The 12,309-nt window shown below is 50.4% G+C and overlaps 2 protein-coding genes across 6 annotated transcripts; both read right to left on the bottom strand.

The window, feature by feature from the left end:
• Positions 1–3,294: 3,294 nt before the first annotated feature.
• Positions 3,295–4,883, bottom strand: TSTD1 (thiosulfate sulfurtransferase like domain containing 1). 3 transcript variants are annotated; one of them, XM_004027740.5, is made up of 4 exons: positions 4,542–4,883; positions 4,214–4,336; positions 3,577–3,739; positions 3,295–3,490 (listed from the first exon to the last, which is right to left on the bottom strand). In XM_004027740.5, the coding sequence occupies exons 1-4, from the start codon at positions 4,549–4,551 to the stop codon at positions 3,439–3,441; spliced, it is 348 nt and encodes a 115-aa protein (XP_004027789.1). In that variant the 5' UTR covers positions 4,552–4,883; the 3' UTR covers positions 3,295–3,438. The 3 variants fall into 3 exon arrangements, with proteins under 3 accessions (XP_004027789.1, XP_018881002.1, XP_004027791.1); XM_019025457.4 differs by having other exon boundaries at positions 4,214–4,297; positions 4,542–4,635; XM_004027742.5 differs by lacking the exon at positions 4,214–4,336 and having other exon boundaries at positions 4,542–4,635.
• Positions 4,884–4,912: 29 nt separating this feature from the next.
• USF1 (upstream transcription factor 1) lies at positions 4,913–11,614 on the bottom strand. 3 transcript variants are annotated; one of them, XM_004027735.4, is made up of 11 exons: positions 11,481–11,614; positions 8,900–8,992; positions 8,465–8,514; positions 8,187–8,302; positions 7,748–7,849; positions 7,291–7,486; positions 6,965–7,052; positions 6,463–6,521; positions 6,225–6,319; positions 5,855–5,983; positions 4,913–5,662 (listed from the first exon to the last, which is right to left on the bottom strand). In XM_004027735.4, the coding sequence occupies exons 2-11, from the start codon at positions 8,905–8,907 to the stop codon at positions 5,573–5,575; spliced, it is 933 nt and encodes a 310-aa protein (XP_004027784.1). In that variant the 5' UTR covers positions 8,908–8,992; positions 11,481–11,614; the 3' UTR covers positions 4,913–5,572. The 3 variants fall into 3 exon arrangements, with proteins under 3 accessions (XP_004027784.1, XP_055220239.1, XP_004027786.1); XM_055364264.2 differs by lacking the exon at positions 11,481–11,614 and adding an exon at positions 10,535–10,757; XM_004027737.5 differs by lacking the exons at positions 8,900–8,992; positions 11,481–11,614 and having other exon boundaries at positions 8,218–8,302; positions 8,465–8,520.
• Positions 11,615–12,309: the final 695 nt, after the last annotated feature.

Here is a 12,309-nt window from a genome sequence, read left to right as displayed (position 1 = left end):
CCATTGCACTCCAGCCTGGGCAACAAGAGCGAAACTGTGTCTCAAAAACAAAAAAGACTATTCCAACTGGCCCACTATCCTCAATGGATACCTCAATGGCGAGTTTGTGGGGGGCTGTGACATTCTTATGCATATGTACTAGAATGGGTACCTGGTGGAAGAACTGAAAAAGCTGGGGCTCTGTTCTGCCCTTTTAGATTAAAAGAAAGACCAAGACTCCAAGTGAGGGCGCCTGGGCCTCACTGAACAGAGAGGGGGCCATTCATGTCAGAGACTCCCTGCCAGAAAAGCCTTTCCGATTTTGGTTTTCATTACTGAGACAACAACTGCTTGCACTGATCATTTCAGTTCATGAGCAGTCTAGTGATTTTAGTTTGTCCGGTGTTTGGGTTAAGAATATTTTATTGTGAACTTAATTACAACTACTGCACTGTAATAATTAATGCTATATTATGATATTGTTGCAAACAAAATTCATTCTTATATTGTCATTTATTCTTTGCCCAATTCAGGAGTTAAAGTAAGGGCTTTGAAATCATTATTATTCATGACCCCTCTTGCAGACTGTGTCAGTCTGCAAGGACAGTATCTTCCTCCAAATTTTGTGTAGCTTCTTTTGTTATGGAAAATGGACTAAAAAGAAACTGTGATAACTGGGGCGTTGTTTTTTTAAAATAAACTGCCAACCACAGGGTGAAAAAAAAAAATTGTGCTTTTTTTTTTTTTTTTCGAGACAGAGCCTCGCTCTGTCGCCCAGGCTGGAGTACAGTCTCGTGACCTCGGCTCACTGCAACCTCTGCCTCCTGGGTTCAAGCAATTCTCATGCCTATGCCTCAGCCACCAGAGTAGCTGGGACTACAAGCGAGCACCACCAGGCCTAGCTAATTTTTGTATTTTTAGTAGAGACAGGGTTTCACCATGTTGGCCAGGCTGGTCTTGAACTCCTGGCCTCAAGAGATCCGCCCGCCTCGGCTTCCCAAAGTGCTAGGATTACAGGCATGAACCACCATACTGGGCCAAGAATTGTGCGTTTTATTGTTAAGTAAATTATGCCTCAATAATAATAATAAAATGCTATAACCAAATTATAATAAAGACCTGTGGAGGGGAAAACAGAAGACTAGAAGACTTAAGACAAAACAAAGAAGGAAGTAGGCCCCAGAAGAAACTTCCCAACCTTTCTGAAAACCAAAACGTTTTGGGTATTTGGGGAAAGGGTAACTGACACTATTTGCCAGACTCTCGGTTAGACTCTTTCATGTATTTCAACTTTATCTCCAAATTCAACAATGTCTGGCTAAACTCAGACAGTAATGTGGTAAGATGAGCCCAGGGAGAAAGTGGGATAGCTCTGTGATAGGGAAGCTAGAGAGCCCAGAGGAATAGCAGATTTCATTGTGTATGGAGTGCATACTGTGAGATAAAAGACATAGGAGGGGCCAGGTGCGGTAGCTCACTCCTGTAATCTCAGTACTTTGGGAGGCAGAAGCAGGCAGATCACCTGAGGTCGGGAGTTCAAGACCAGCCTGACCAACATGGTGAAACCTCGTCTCTACTAAAAACACAAAATTAGCTGGGTATGGTGGCGCATGTCTGTAATCCCAGCTACTCGGGAGGCTGAGGCAGGAGAATTGCTTGAACCCAGGAGGCAGAGGCTGTGGTGAGCTGAGATCACGCCATCGCACTCCAGCCTGGGCAACAAGAGCAAAACTCCTTCTCAAAAATAAATAAATGAATGAATGAATGTAGGAGGGCTGGGTACGGTAGAGAAGGCAGAAGGGAAGAAAAGGAGGTGAGAGACAGGCAAGGAATGCAGGAAATGCCTGAAAGAAGTTCTTCAGAGGCATGAAAAATCAGAAAACTGGATTCATTTCTGACTCAATCTTCTCTTCCACAGATTAAGGAATACATTTTCCAAAAATCAAACTTAAGAAGTAAAAACTCTGCCATGAAAATATTTAAAATGTATTACACATCAAACTATACACTATACTAGAGGGAAGTCATATACCTACTGTGTAGTGCTGAATTTTGTTTCAGTAAGCATGTGTAATTTCATCTTTTCAACCAATTAAATTCTGGTTTTTTTGAGACTGAGTCTCTCTCTGTCACCCAGGCTGGAGTGCAGTGGCACTATCTCAGCTCACTGCAATATCTGCCTCCTGGGTTCAGGCAATTTTCCTGCCTCAGCCTCCCAAGTAGCTGGGACTACAGGTGTGCACCACCACACCTGGCTAATTTTTTTATTTTTGGTAGAGATGGGGTTTCACCATGCTGGGCAGGCTGGTCTCAAACTCCTGACCTCAGGTGATCCGCTGCCTTGGCCTCCTAAAGTGCTGGGATTACAGGCGTGAGCCACCGTGCCTGGCCAACCAATTAAATTTGTTAAATCCAGTATAAGAGATCAGTGTTGATAAAAACCGAAACCTGAGGCCGGGCGCAGTGGCTCACGCCTGTAATCCCAGCACTTTGGGAGGCCGAGGCGGGCGGATCATGAGGTCAGGAGATCGAGGCCATCCTGGCTAACACGGTGAAACCCCGTCTCTACTAAAAAAAAATACAAAAAATTAGCTGGGCGTGGTGGCGGGCGCCTGTAGTCCCAGCTACTCAGGAGCCTGAGGCAGGAGAATGGCGTGAACCCGGGAGACTGAGCTTGCAGTGAGCCGAGATCATGCCACTGCACTCCAGCCTGGGTGACAGAGCAAGACTCTGTCTCAAAAAAAAAAAAAAAAAAAAAAAAAAAACGAAACCTGGTTTTGGTGGCACAGAAAAGGCTCCTCACACCTGTAATCTGTGCATGACACATCAGTAGGGATGAAGGGTTCCATCCATTCCCTCACCCAAAGGCCTGGGATTGCCCTTTCACCTCCTCAATCCATGGACAAAGCAGCCATAGACAATAACCAAAGTTCACAGCAGCACAGCCAGTTGGGGCCACAGTTTGCTGACCTCTGGTCTACAGCAGTGGTACCTGCTGCTGGCTGTATATGAGAATCACCCCAGGGGCCCATAAAGCCACTAATGCTCAGGCTCCACCCTCCATATTCTGAATTAAAAAATAAAACAAACAAAAAAACCTACTAGGTGATTCTGATGTGCATTCTGGGCTGAAAACAGCTATTCTAGAAGAACTGTACATTGTAGCCTCTCAGGAAACTGCTAGAATGTTGCATGTAGGGAGTGCTAGGGGGAAGCAGATGAATGCTGCGAAATGATGATCCAAGGCTGAATTGAGGTCTAGATAAAGATTAGAACTGTTTTCAGTCCACCTGACACATTAAGTGCTTCCAATACTTTGATTAAATGTTCTTTATTTGATGCTTTTGTGTGCACAACACTATAAGGAGTTGCCCAATTCACCAAGTCAGCCTGTTCACACCCTTAGTTAAGGTGGCCATTAAGGGGCCAGGGGGTGGCAATCAGTAAGCTGCCTCCTGCCTAACTCTCTTTCTCCAACCATTCTCTGTAGGCTCCAGCGTAGTTGCGAGCCCTGTGGAGACAAAGAAGCGTGAGAGACTGACAGGAATGACAGGCAGTCCCCATCACCTCCCAGCTAGCAGCCACACCTCCCTGTACCCAGTGTATCCAAGACTCCGGGCCAGCTGCGTGGCCTGGAGGCCCCGCTTGCCCATCTGACAGAAGAAAACGAGATGCTCATCTTCCAGCTTTGGCTTCTCAGCAGAATATAAAGCCTGGAAGGCAGCTGGCTCCATCTGCAGAGCACTCTCCAACTCGGACACTGGAGGAGTGGAGAGGGTAGAAGGGAAAGCCAGCAATTTGGCACTCAGGTTCGGAAGCTGGGCCTGGAAAGGCTGGGTCCTGGGGGCCCCCAAACAACATATGATAACCATCCCCTACCCCCACCCCAATTTCAAGGACCAGAAACCGACAACTTTTGAATGCAAGCCACTCCCCAAGCTGTGAGGAGGCGCGGCGGGATGCCCCTCAGGCGTCCAGACTTGAGGAGGTCAAGAGAAGCTGGTCTGCCCCTCTCCTCTCCGCCTGCTGTCTTCTCAAACTGGATGGGCCAGTTCCGATGCCAAGATCCGCCCCCCATCAGTCCTTCCTACGGAAGCTGAGGGCTGGCTCCCGGGAATGCAGGACCCCCATAATCAGTGCCTTCCCCATTCCATCCTAAATGAGGTCCCATTGGCAAAGAACCTCCTGAACGGTCTCTATTCCACCACCTGGGCGTCCCCTCTTCACCCTATACCCGGGATGTTGAGCGCCCCTGGGATGGTCCCAGCTGCCGCCTCCTCGCGAGAGCGCACGTCGAAGAGCCGGGCCCGGCCGGAGGCTAGGAGTGAACGGAGTTCAGGGAGCGAGACCGTGGGCGCTGAGGAAGGGGCGCGACAGCCTTCAGGAGAGGGGGCCTAGGAGTCACGGCCGCCATGGCATCCCCTCACCTGGCAGCGCCCCTCCCGGTAGGGTGTGCACGAAGACCCCTCAGCCACGCCCCTTCGCTCCCCCACCCCACTCCCTGCCACGCCTCAACCCAGAGGACCAAGAGAACCGCGGCCCCAGGGATCCCCCGCAGGTACCTCCAGCCATGGTGCGCGTAGCAACCGCCAAGTCTCCGGATTGCGGCCCCGGCCCGCCCTCTCGGCGCCTGCAGCATCTCCCGCTCCCTCCCAGAGCTGAGACCGGATCCGGAAGCAAGGGCACCGCCTCCCGCGCCGCCTCCGCAGCACCTGTTCGCGGCGCCTCTAGCACCAACCCACCGCAGAAGCCCTTAACATTCTCTAGCGTGGGCCAAAAACGACATACCGGTCTGGCCAGGAACCAGGACTCCGGGTAATAAATGCAGGAGCAGCACCCCACCCTGAACTTGGCACAGCCCTTACTGGTCGAAGAGCAATGTGCCCCTCCCTTCCAGCCCGTGGCCCACAAAAGGAAGAAAAACAGACAACTGTGGCTTTGAACAATTTTATCTTAAAAAAAAAAAAAAAAAAAAAAGAAAAGAAAAAAAAAAACGACCCCCACAAGGGGGAAGGCCCCAAGTGGGCCCCTGCCTGTTGTTCTCTCTGGCTCCAGAGATGTCTGCATAGGCCTCAGCTTCTCACTGGCCAATCTCCTCTTCATGGGCACCAGCCACTGCTAAACATCCTTCCCCCACTTCTTGTGTAAGCTTGCTCCCCTGAGCCGCAGGGTGCACATCTAAACCTCAGCTCCAGGGAAAGGAAGAACCAATGGAAGTGCCAGTCCTGGGGCAAGCCAGAGCATCACCTGTCAGCAAACCTCTGCTGGGCACTCTAAGCAAGCACAGGACAAGCCCCACAGTTTAGTGTGTCCAGTATCCAGCATGGAGACAGCACATGCATTGTGCGAGAGGAGCACAAGGGCCCAGGGGCTGCATGGTGGGGGTGGGCAAGGCTGTCAGTGCACGTCCACATTGTGTGTTTCACACCACTGCAGGCCGCCATATCACAGGGCCTCAGTTCAAGGACACACCTTCTGAACTTCCCCCTGTCCCATGCCAGAAGTGGGGCAGTGAAGGAAAGGGGCATGGGATTAGGCTGTTGCTCCTGGGCTATCTGCAGTTCTTGGGCCCAAAGCCCCTGAATCCCCATAGTTAGTTGCTGTCATTCTTGATGACGACCTCTAATCCGTGGTGCCGCAACTGAGCTCGAAGCAGCAGATTCTTGTTTTTAAGATCTTCCACCTGACATGGGAAGGAGGCAGTAAAGGGAATGGGTAGTAAAGTTGGCACTTCCAAGCCCCTGAATGTATTCAGACATCCACTGGTGAGGGGGAAAAGATGAAGCCTTCTCCATGGAGAACAAAGTAGAGGGTGTCAAACTGGGTCAGTGGCTAGCAGAACTGAGAAGGGCTGCACTGGGGGTAGGAGTCTGACCTGTTGTCGAAGCACGTCATTGTCCAGCTGCAGTTGGTCAAGTCCCTGCAGTTCTTCAGACAAGCGGTGGTTACTCTGCCGAAGCTCCTGGATATAATCACAAGCTTTGGATAGAATCCCACCTTTACTCTGCAAGATAAGGTCAACAAAATGAGGACTAGGATTTCAGATACCCAGCTTGCTTTCCAAAAGTAGGCTCACACTTTGGACCTCATTTTCAAGGAAGGTGGTATAATATCTCCCAGGGATACAGGAACCTCAGGGAGAGATAAGACTACTGTCATGTGTGCCCCTCTCTCTACCATTTCTGGAAACAATACCAGGAGACAGAATTCAGGCATCCTGCCCACTACCAGGGTCTTTCCATGACCTGGCCAGACTTGGTGCTCTCCATAGAGCAGTCTGGGATTATCTTGGAGAGCTGCACGATCCAGTTGTTGATCTTGTCTCGGCGGCGGCGCTCCACTGTGGGGCAAAGTGGAGGGCAAGGTGACTCAGTGAAAACTCGCCACAAGTCCCAGGGTAAAATTAACTAATCCCTCCTCCCCTCAGACATCACTGCTGAGATCACACCAGACAGCTTCTAGCTCCACCCAGATCATACCTACCTTCATTATGCTGAGCCCTGCGTTTCTCATCCCGAGTTGTCCGGGGAGCTTCTGACTTCCTGACAACAGAGCCCAGGGTGGCCAGAGTAAGAAGACAGAATACATGATTGAAGTTTGGGGTTAAGGAATTATACAAGATTTAGCAGGTATTAGGACCACTTATGGTAGCTGGGTGTGGTGTCTCACACCTGTAATCCCAGCACTTTGGGAGGCCGAGGCAGGTGGATCACTTGAGGTCAGGAGTTCGAGACCAGCCTGGCCAACATGGTGAAACCCTGTCTCTACTAAAGATACAAAAATTAGCCAGGGGTGGTGGTACATGTCTGTAGTTCCAGCTACTCGGGAGGCTGAGGCATGAGAAACGCTTGAACCCTGGAAGCAGAGGTTACAGTGAGCTGAGATCATGCCACTGCATTCCAGCCTGGGTGACAGAGCAAGACTCTGTCTCAAAAAAAAAAAAAAAAAACCCACTGGAATCTGAGAAGAAACAAGGGTCACTCACGGGGAATAAGGGTGAGTCCTAGGGGCAATTGAGCGCTGGCTTCCTCCCTGCAGTACTTCTTGTGGTGACATCATCACAAAGAATTGACCTGTGAAGATGCAGGGTAGGTTCTGTCAGGACATGGGTAGGAACCTCACCAAGCCCTGAGGTGAAGACCCTGGTCCCCTCCTCTAAAAAGAACATGCTAATAGAAGAGCAGCCCAGACTCACTGCCTGTCCAGGTCTTAATGATCACTAAGAGTCATGAGTGAAGGCTCACTGCCTACCAGTCATGTCCCACAGCCTATTCTAGCCCTTTCAGCCAGCATCCTCATGCAATATCTCACCAGTGCCAGGAGGGGTCGCCTGCCCCAGCAGTGCCTCTGAGCCCTGGGTAGTAACAACAGCAGCTGTACTCCCCGATGTGGTACCCCCTGCCCCATCTCCCACTGCCGTGCTGGGGAAGTAAGTATAGTGCGTCTCAGCAGCTGTCCCCTCCGTGTCAACTGCATCATCACTGGTGAAAGCACCCTGGATCACCGCCTGGGAAGGGGAGCAAGAAAACTGATTCTGGTAACAGTCAAAAACTTCTTCCCACTACACCACTCTGCAGCTTCTATCCCTTGGGGTGGTAGGTAGGGTGGAGAGAGAGAGAGAGAAACATCCAGAAAAGGAGAACCTAGTGCTTTGGGACAAGGCAGCCTTAGATGCCTCACTGTTCCTAGCTTCACCCCCATCCTACTGATTCCCTTCTTCATCTTACTTCTCAGAACTCTAGTGACCTCCCCAGCCCATACCCTGTACCTGGGTCATGGATTGAGTGGCAGGGTAGCCACTGATGGCGCCAGTTCCCTCAGTTTGGCCATCCAGCTGCCCCTCAGACACCTGGATCACCCTGTACATCACCTAGAAGTGTAGAGGAAGGCAGAGGGAGTGAAGAGAGAAGAAAAGATTAAGTGTGGGGAATCCTAGGGCCCCTCATAAAGCTTCCCTTGGATAGGGCCCCAAAACAAAGTCCTTCAGAGACATGGATTCAGCCATTCTCCCTTCTTTCCCCACACAGAGGTTTCAGCATACATCTAACCTCACACCAGTCTCTACTCCAGTATTAGCACCTCCCTCCCCTGCAACAGTCCACTCTTTCAACTCATCCTCCAAGCCAGGTTTCCCCAAGACATGTTCAATTACCTCCCTCAATCCCAACCCCAGATAACACCTGCAGCCACCTGGCCCCCTCCCTTACCTGGCCCCCATTCTCAGTTCGGAAGACGTACTTGACGTTGGGGTCAGGGAAGGTGGCAGCTGACTGGATGCTGGCAATAGCCACACTGGTTGGGTCTTCCCCAGTAGCCACTGCACCTGAATTAAAAGAACAAAGGAAAAGTCTGTGAGTTAACTGCCTTTCTACCCCCGTTCCATTTGCATGTCACGGAAGGAGGAGGATGCACAGGAGATGGTCTGGTGGGGAAGGAAGGGAGGCCATGATGGGTTCTTAGTCTTGGTTCTGTTTCTAGCACTCACCTTCCTGAATCTGCACTGTCCCCTCTTCTGTTTCAGCTGTTTTCTGCTGCCTGTTTGTGGTGAAAGGACAAAAGCAAGAGTATGAGAAGAAGTCAATGAGAAGCTCACTGGCCCAGTAACATATGGCTGCAAACTCATTGGCATTCCCAACAGAAGCTGGGTTAGGTTAGAATAACAACTAGTGTTTACTGTTAACTATGTACATAAGCACTAAGCTAAGTACATCACATGTAATCTTACTTAATACTAAAAACAGCACCACGAGATAGATAGCACTACTTCCATTTTATAGATGGAAAAACCAAATCACACAGTAAGTGATAGAGTAGAACCTGAATCCAGGTCTGCCTGACTCCAGAGGCAGTGCTCTTGGTCATTTTGCATTCTTCCAGGCCACCCATCTTTCATCCCAGACCCTACCTCTTCTTCACTCACCCCTTCATCTCTCTGTGAGGGGGCACATCCGAGGAACTGGTCCTTTTTTGGAGGTCTTTGTATCTCCTGATTCACAGGCCTGAGTGCTAAGTCCTGGTAGAAATCATGAAGTTTGCAATGAGTCTAGGAAACGGAACAGTATCTCTGGTTCTAGAACTTAGGTTCCATGAACACATAGCCAGGAAAATAACCCAGTCATCTGCAGGGGACAATCAGCCTCCACCATACTGATGTTGAGGACTGGCCTACAGTGATTGAAAAAGCAAGGCTACAAATAGTGTTCCTCATCCCTCCATTATCACTCCAGCTCCTGGTGGAGAGTGGATAATTATACTGGAAGACAGAAACAACACTTTTTTTTTTTTTTGAGACAGAGTCTCTCTCTGTCACCCAGGCTGGAGTGCAGTGGCGCGATCTCAGCTCACTGCAACCTCTGCCTCCCAGGTTCAAGTGATTCTCCTGCCTCAGCCTCCGGAGTAGCTGGGATTACAGGTGCACACCACCACGCCTGGCTAATTTTTGTATTTTTAGTAGAGGCGGGGTTTCACCATGTTGGCCCGGCTGGTCTCGAACTCCTGCCAGCATGATCTGTCCACCTCGGCGGCCTCCCAAAGTGCTGGGATTACAGGTGTGAGCCACTGCACCTGGCCGAAACAACACATTTCTTTCTTTTTTTTTTTTTTCTGAGACAGAGTCTTGCTCTGTCACCCAGGCTGGAGTGCAGTGGCACGATCTCGGCTTACAATCTCCATCTCCTGGGTTCAAGTGATTCTCCTGCCTCAGCCTCCTGAATAGCTGGGATTATAGGTGCCCACCACCACGCCCAGCTAATTTTTGTATTTTCAGTAGAGACGGGGTTTTACCATATTGGCCAGGCTGGTCTGGAACTCCTGACCTCAGGTGATCCGCCTGCCTCGGCCTCCCAAAGTGCTGGGATTACAGGCATGAGCCACCGCACCCAGCCAACAACACATTTCTAAATGGATCATTAAAGCTATTATGACCTGCCATGACGGCAGCTTCATGGGAATCAGGAAGGGCCATGTATTGGCCCCACCATCAAAAAATACAGTGTCACGGACACTGATGCTTCTTCCAGTTTCTCAGCCACATGTTGTCCATCAAGACATTTCTGTTTTCAAACCTAGGAAGAGGAAATCTGAAGCCCACTACCACTGGAAGAATGTCCCTGACCACAAAGACTAGACTTGGCATTTGGGCCCCATTCTACTGACAGGACTCTTGTTTTGGGGTATCCAGATTTATATAATCTGTTAGAAACCCTAAAACCCAAGTGGATCCTCTTCAAGCATTCTCTATTTTATTCATCAAGCCTTCCTGTAGAACAACACTGTTGCTAAAATGTTGCTATGACAACTCCAAATCAACTAAGCCTGAGCAAGAAGGGGTAAAAAAAAAAAAAAAAACAGGGTTCTGAAGAAGAGACAAAGGGGGAAGAATCCACCTACAGGCTCTGCCTTAGGACCCTGACACCCAGCCAGAGGGCAGGAAAAACAAAGAGCTGGGCAGACACGCCTCCAGAAAGAAACAACTACACAGTACAAAGCAATAAGATAATCCCAACACAAAAGGGGCAAGATTTTTAGAAATTCTCTACCCATAGGTCCTCCAAACCTTTCCTATCCAAGGAAAATTTTCAGTGGATAAGCCTCGGAAAGACCGCGTCCGAGGAAAATGTTGAAAAAGGAACTGAAAGTGAAACCGTACAGAGGAAGTAACGCTGCAAGGAGATCCCAGCCGATAAGGGGAAGTAGCACTAGTGTTTTGGGACCACCTACATTTCCATCTTCAAACCTGAAGAGGAAATGCCCTGCGAAGCTTGCCGCGCTGACTGCAGGGGAAGGCAATGAAATAGAGGGCCCGGCACAGGAGGCATCTCTATTGGCCACAGCTGTCAGCCGGGGCAGTCTCTGAGGACACCCAGCAACCGGGTCAGGGTACTTATTCAAATCTTAGTTGGACATCCGGAAGCATTTCCTAGGCATTAGGGATCGGTGACACGGAAACAGGGATGGGACGTTGTGGTGTGCACGCTCAGGCCAGAAGGGCCCAGTAAGAGCCCTTGCTAAGTCTGGACACAAAGGGAAAAAAAATCAACTCCCGAAAGAAGTCAGGCGCCTAGACCTTGCCTTAGAATAAGGCGTCTCCCTGCAGGCTCACCAACCAGAAGGCGCTTACGGAGCTGAGCGCCCGCCAGGCGCGAGCCCGGGAGCCTGCGCCGTGACCCCGCAGCCCCGCAGTCTTAGCCCCGCGCCCCAGCTGCTCCGCGGAGGAGGCAGGAAAGGGCCTCGGGTACTAGGGAGCTCAAGCGCCCGGTGCCGGCGGCTGCGGCGCGCAGCTGGACAGCGCAGGAGGGCTGGGACGCTCGCGCTCTGGGGAAGGGAGAGAGTTTGGCCCACAAAGCAGGGTAGGAGATAAAGAACCAGCACAGCCCCCTCCCCCAAAACAAAGGCTTCCTCCCCAGCAGTGTTCTCTAACTTGAAAAACGGAAACAAAATCAAAGCTGCCCTGCCTTGCCAGTCCACCCAGTTTCCAGACTTCTGCCCGGTCCTACACTCACCGGCCAAGGCCGTCTCAGCTGCCGATTTTCTCCAACTGTGTTCTCCCTCTCCCGGCCTAGGTATCTCCATAGACAGCTGCTCATGCGCACTTCCAGCCCGCGGCCATGTTGGTGAGGGGCGGAAGTGTCGCTCTCGCCCCGCCCATAAACTCAAACTCAGAACTGCCCCACTTCCGCTCACTCCATCTTGATGAGAATTGATGTTTGTGGGTTATCTGTGAAGCCGGAAAGAAGCCGTGTCGTGGAGAATGTAGCTGAAGGCCTGGCCACTTTCGACAAGAACGGGAAAGAGACGACTAACTTGTACTAATATCTTAGTGCTTGGCAGGGCATTTTTTCATTCCAGGAAAAAAGAGAATCCAGCTGAGATCAAGGGAGGGACGTCCGACGGAGGCGCCATCTTTAACAAGGGCTATTTGGGAGGCCATGTTGGCTCAGGGCGTCTTTTTGAAAGGTTACCTGCTAGAGATTACGACCTATCGGGGCATGCATAGAATTGGATATGTTCCTTGTTATTCGCGTCAGCAGTCACTCATCCAAAGACCCCAAAGCTTCTAGTGTTCTAAAGACTCACACCTTCTGTGACAGGAATCTTGATTCCCATTCTTCTCAATCAAGACCTACCCTGAATGGATTTGGAGTAGTGTGGTATAATGGGAAGAATTCAAGCTTGGGGGCCAGGCAGATCCAGGTTTCAAACCCATCTCTGCCACTTCTTACCTCTGAGACCTTTGGCAAACATTTTGACTTAATTGAGCCTTAGTTTCCTCATCTATAAACTGGAAATACTAGCACCAACCTTCCAGAATTGTGTGGATTAAATAAAATC

This window comes from Gorilla gorilla, chromosome 1 (assembly GCF_029281585.2).
Source record: "Gorilla gorilla gorilla isolate KB3781 chromosome 1, NHGRI_mGorGor1-v2.1_pri, whole genome shotgun sequence".
In the NCBI taxonomy this organism is placed as follows: Eukaryota; Metazoa; Chordata; class Mammalia; order Primates; family Hominidae; genus Gorilla; species Gorilla gorilla.
Note: the sequence above shows the minus strand (reverse complement) of the source record. Positions and strands in the feature narration are given on the sequence as shown.

Coding starts and splice junctions, on each gene's coding strand:
- USF1 (XM_004027735.4), bottom strand. Junction 8,303..8,464: donor GACAGTGCAGATTCAGGAAG/GTGAGTGCTAGA, acceptor CTTTTAATTCAG/GTGCAGTGGCTACTGGGGAA. Junction 7,850..8,186: donor GAACTGAGAATGGGGGCCAG/GTAAGGGAGGGG, acceptor CTACACTTCTAG/GTGATGTACAGGGTGATCCA.
- TSTD1 (XM_004027740.5), bottom strand. Junction 3,740..4,213: donor AGGGGCGCTCAACATCCCGG/GTATAGGGTGAA, acceptor CCACTCCTCCAG/TGTCCGAGTTGGAGAGTGCT. Junction 3,491..3,576: donor CGGAGTCTTGGATACACTGG/GTACAGGGAGGT, acceptor TTGTCTCCACAG/GGCTCGCAACTACGCTGGAG.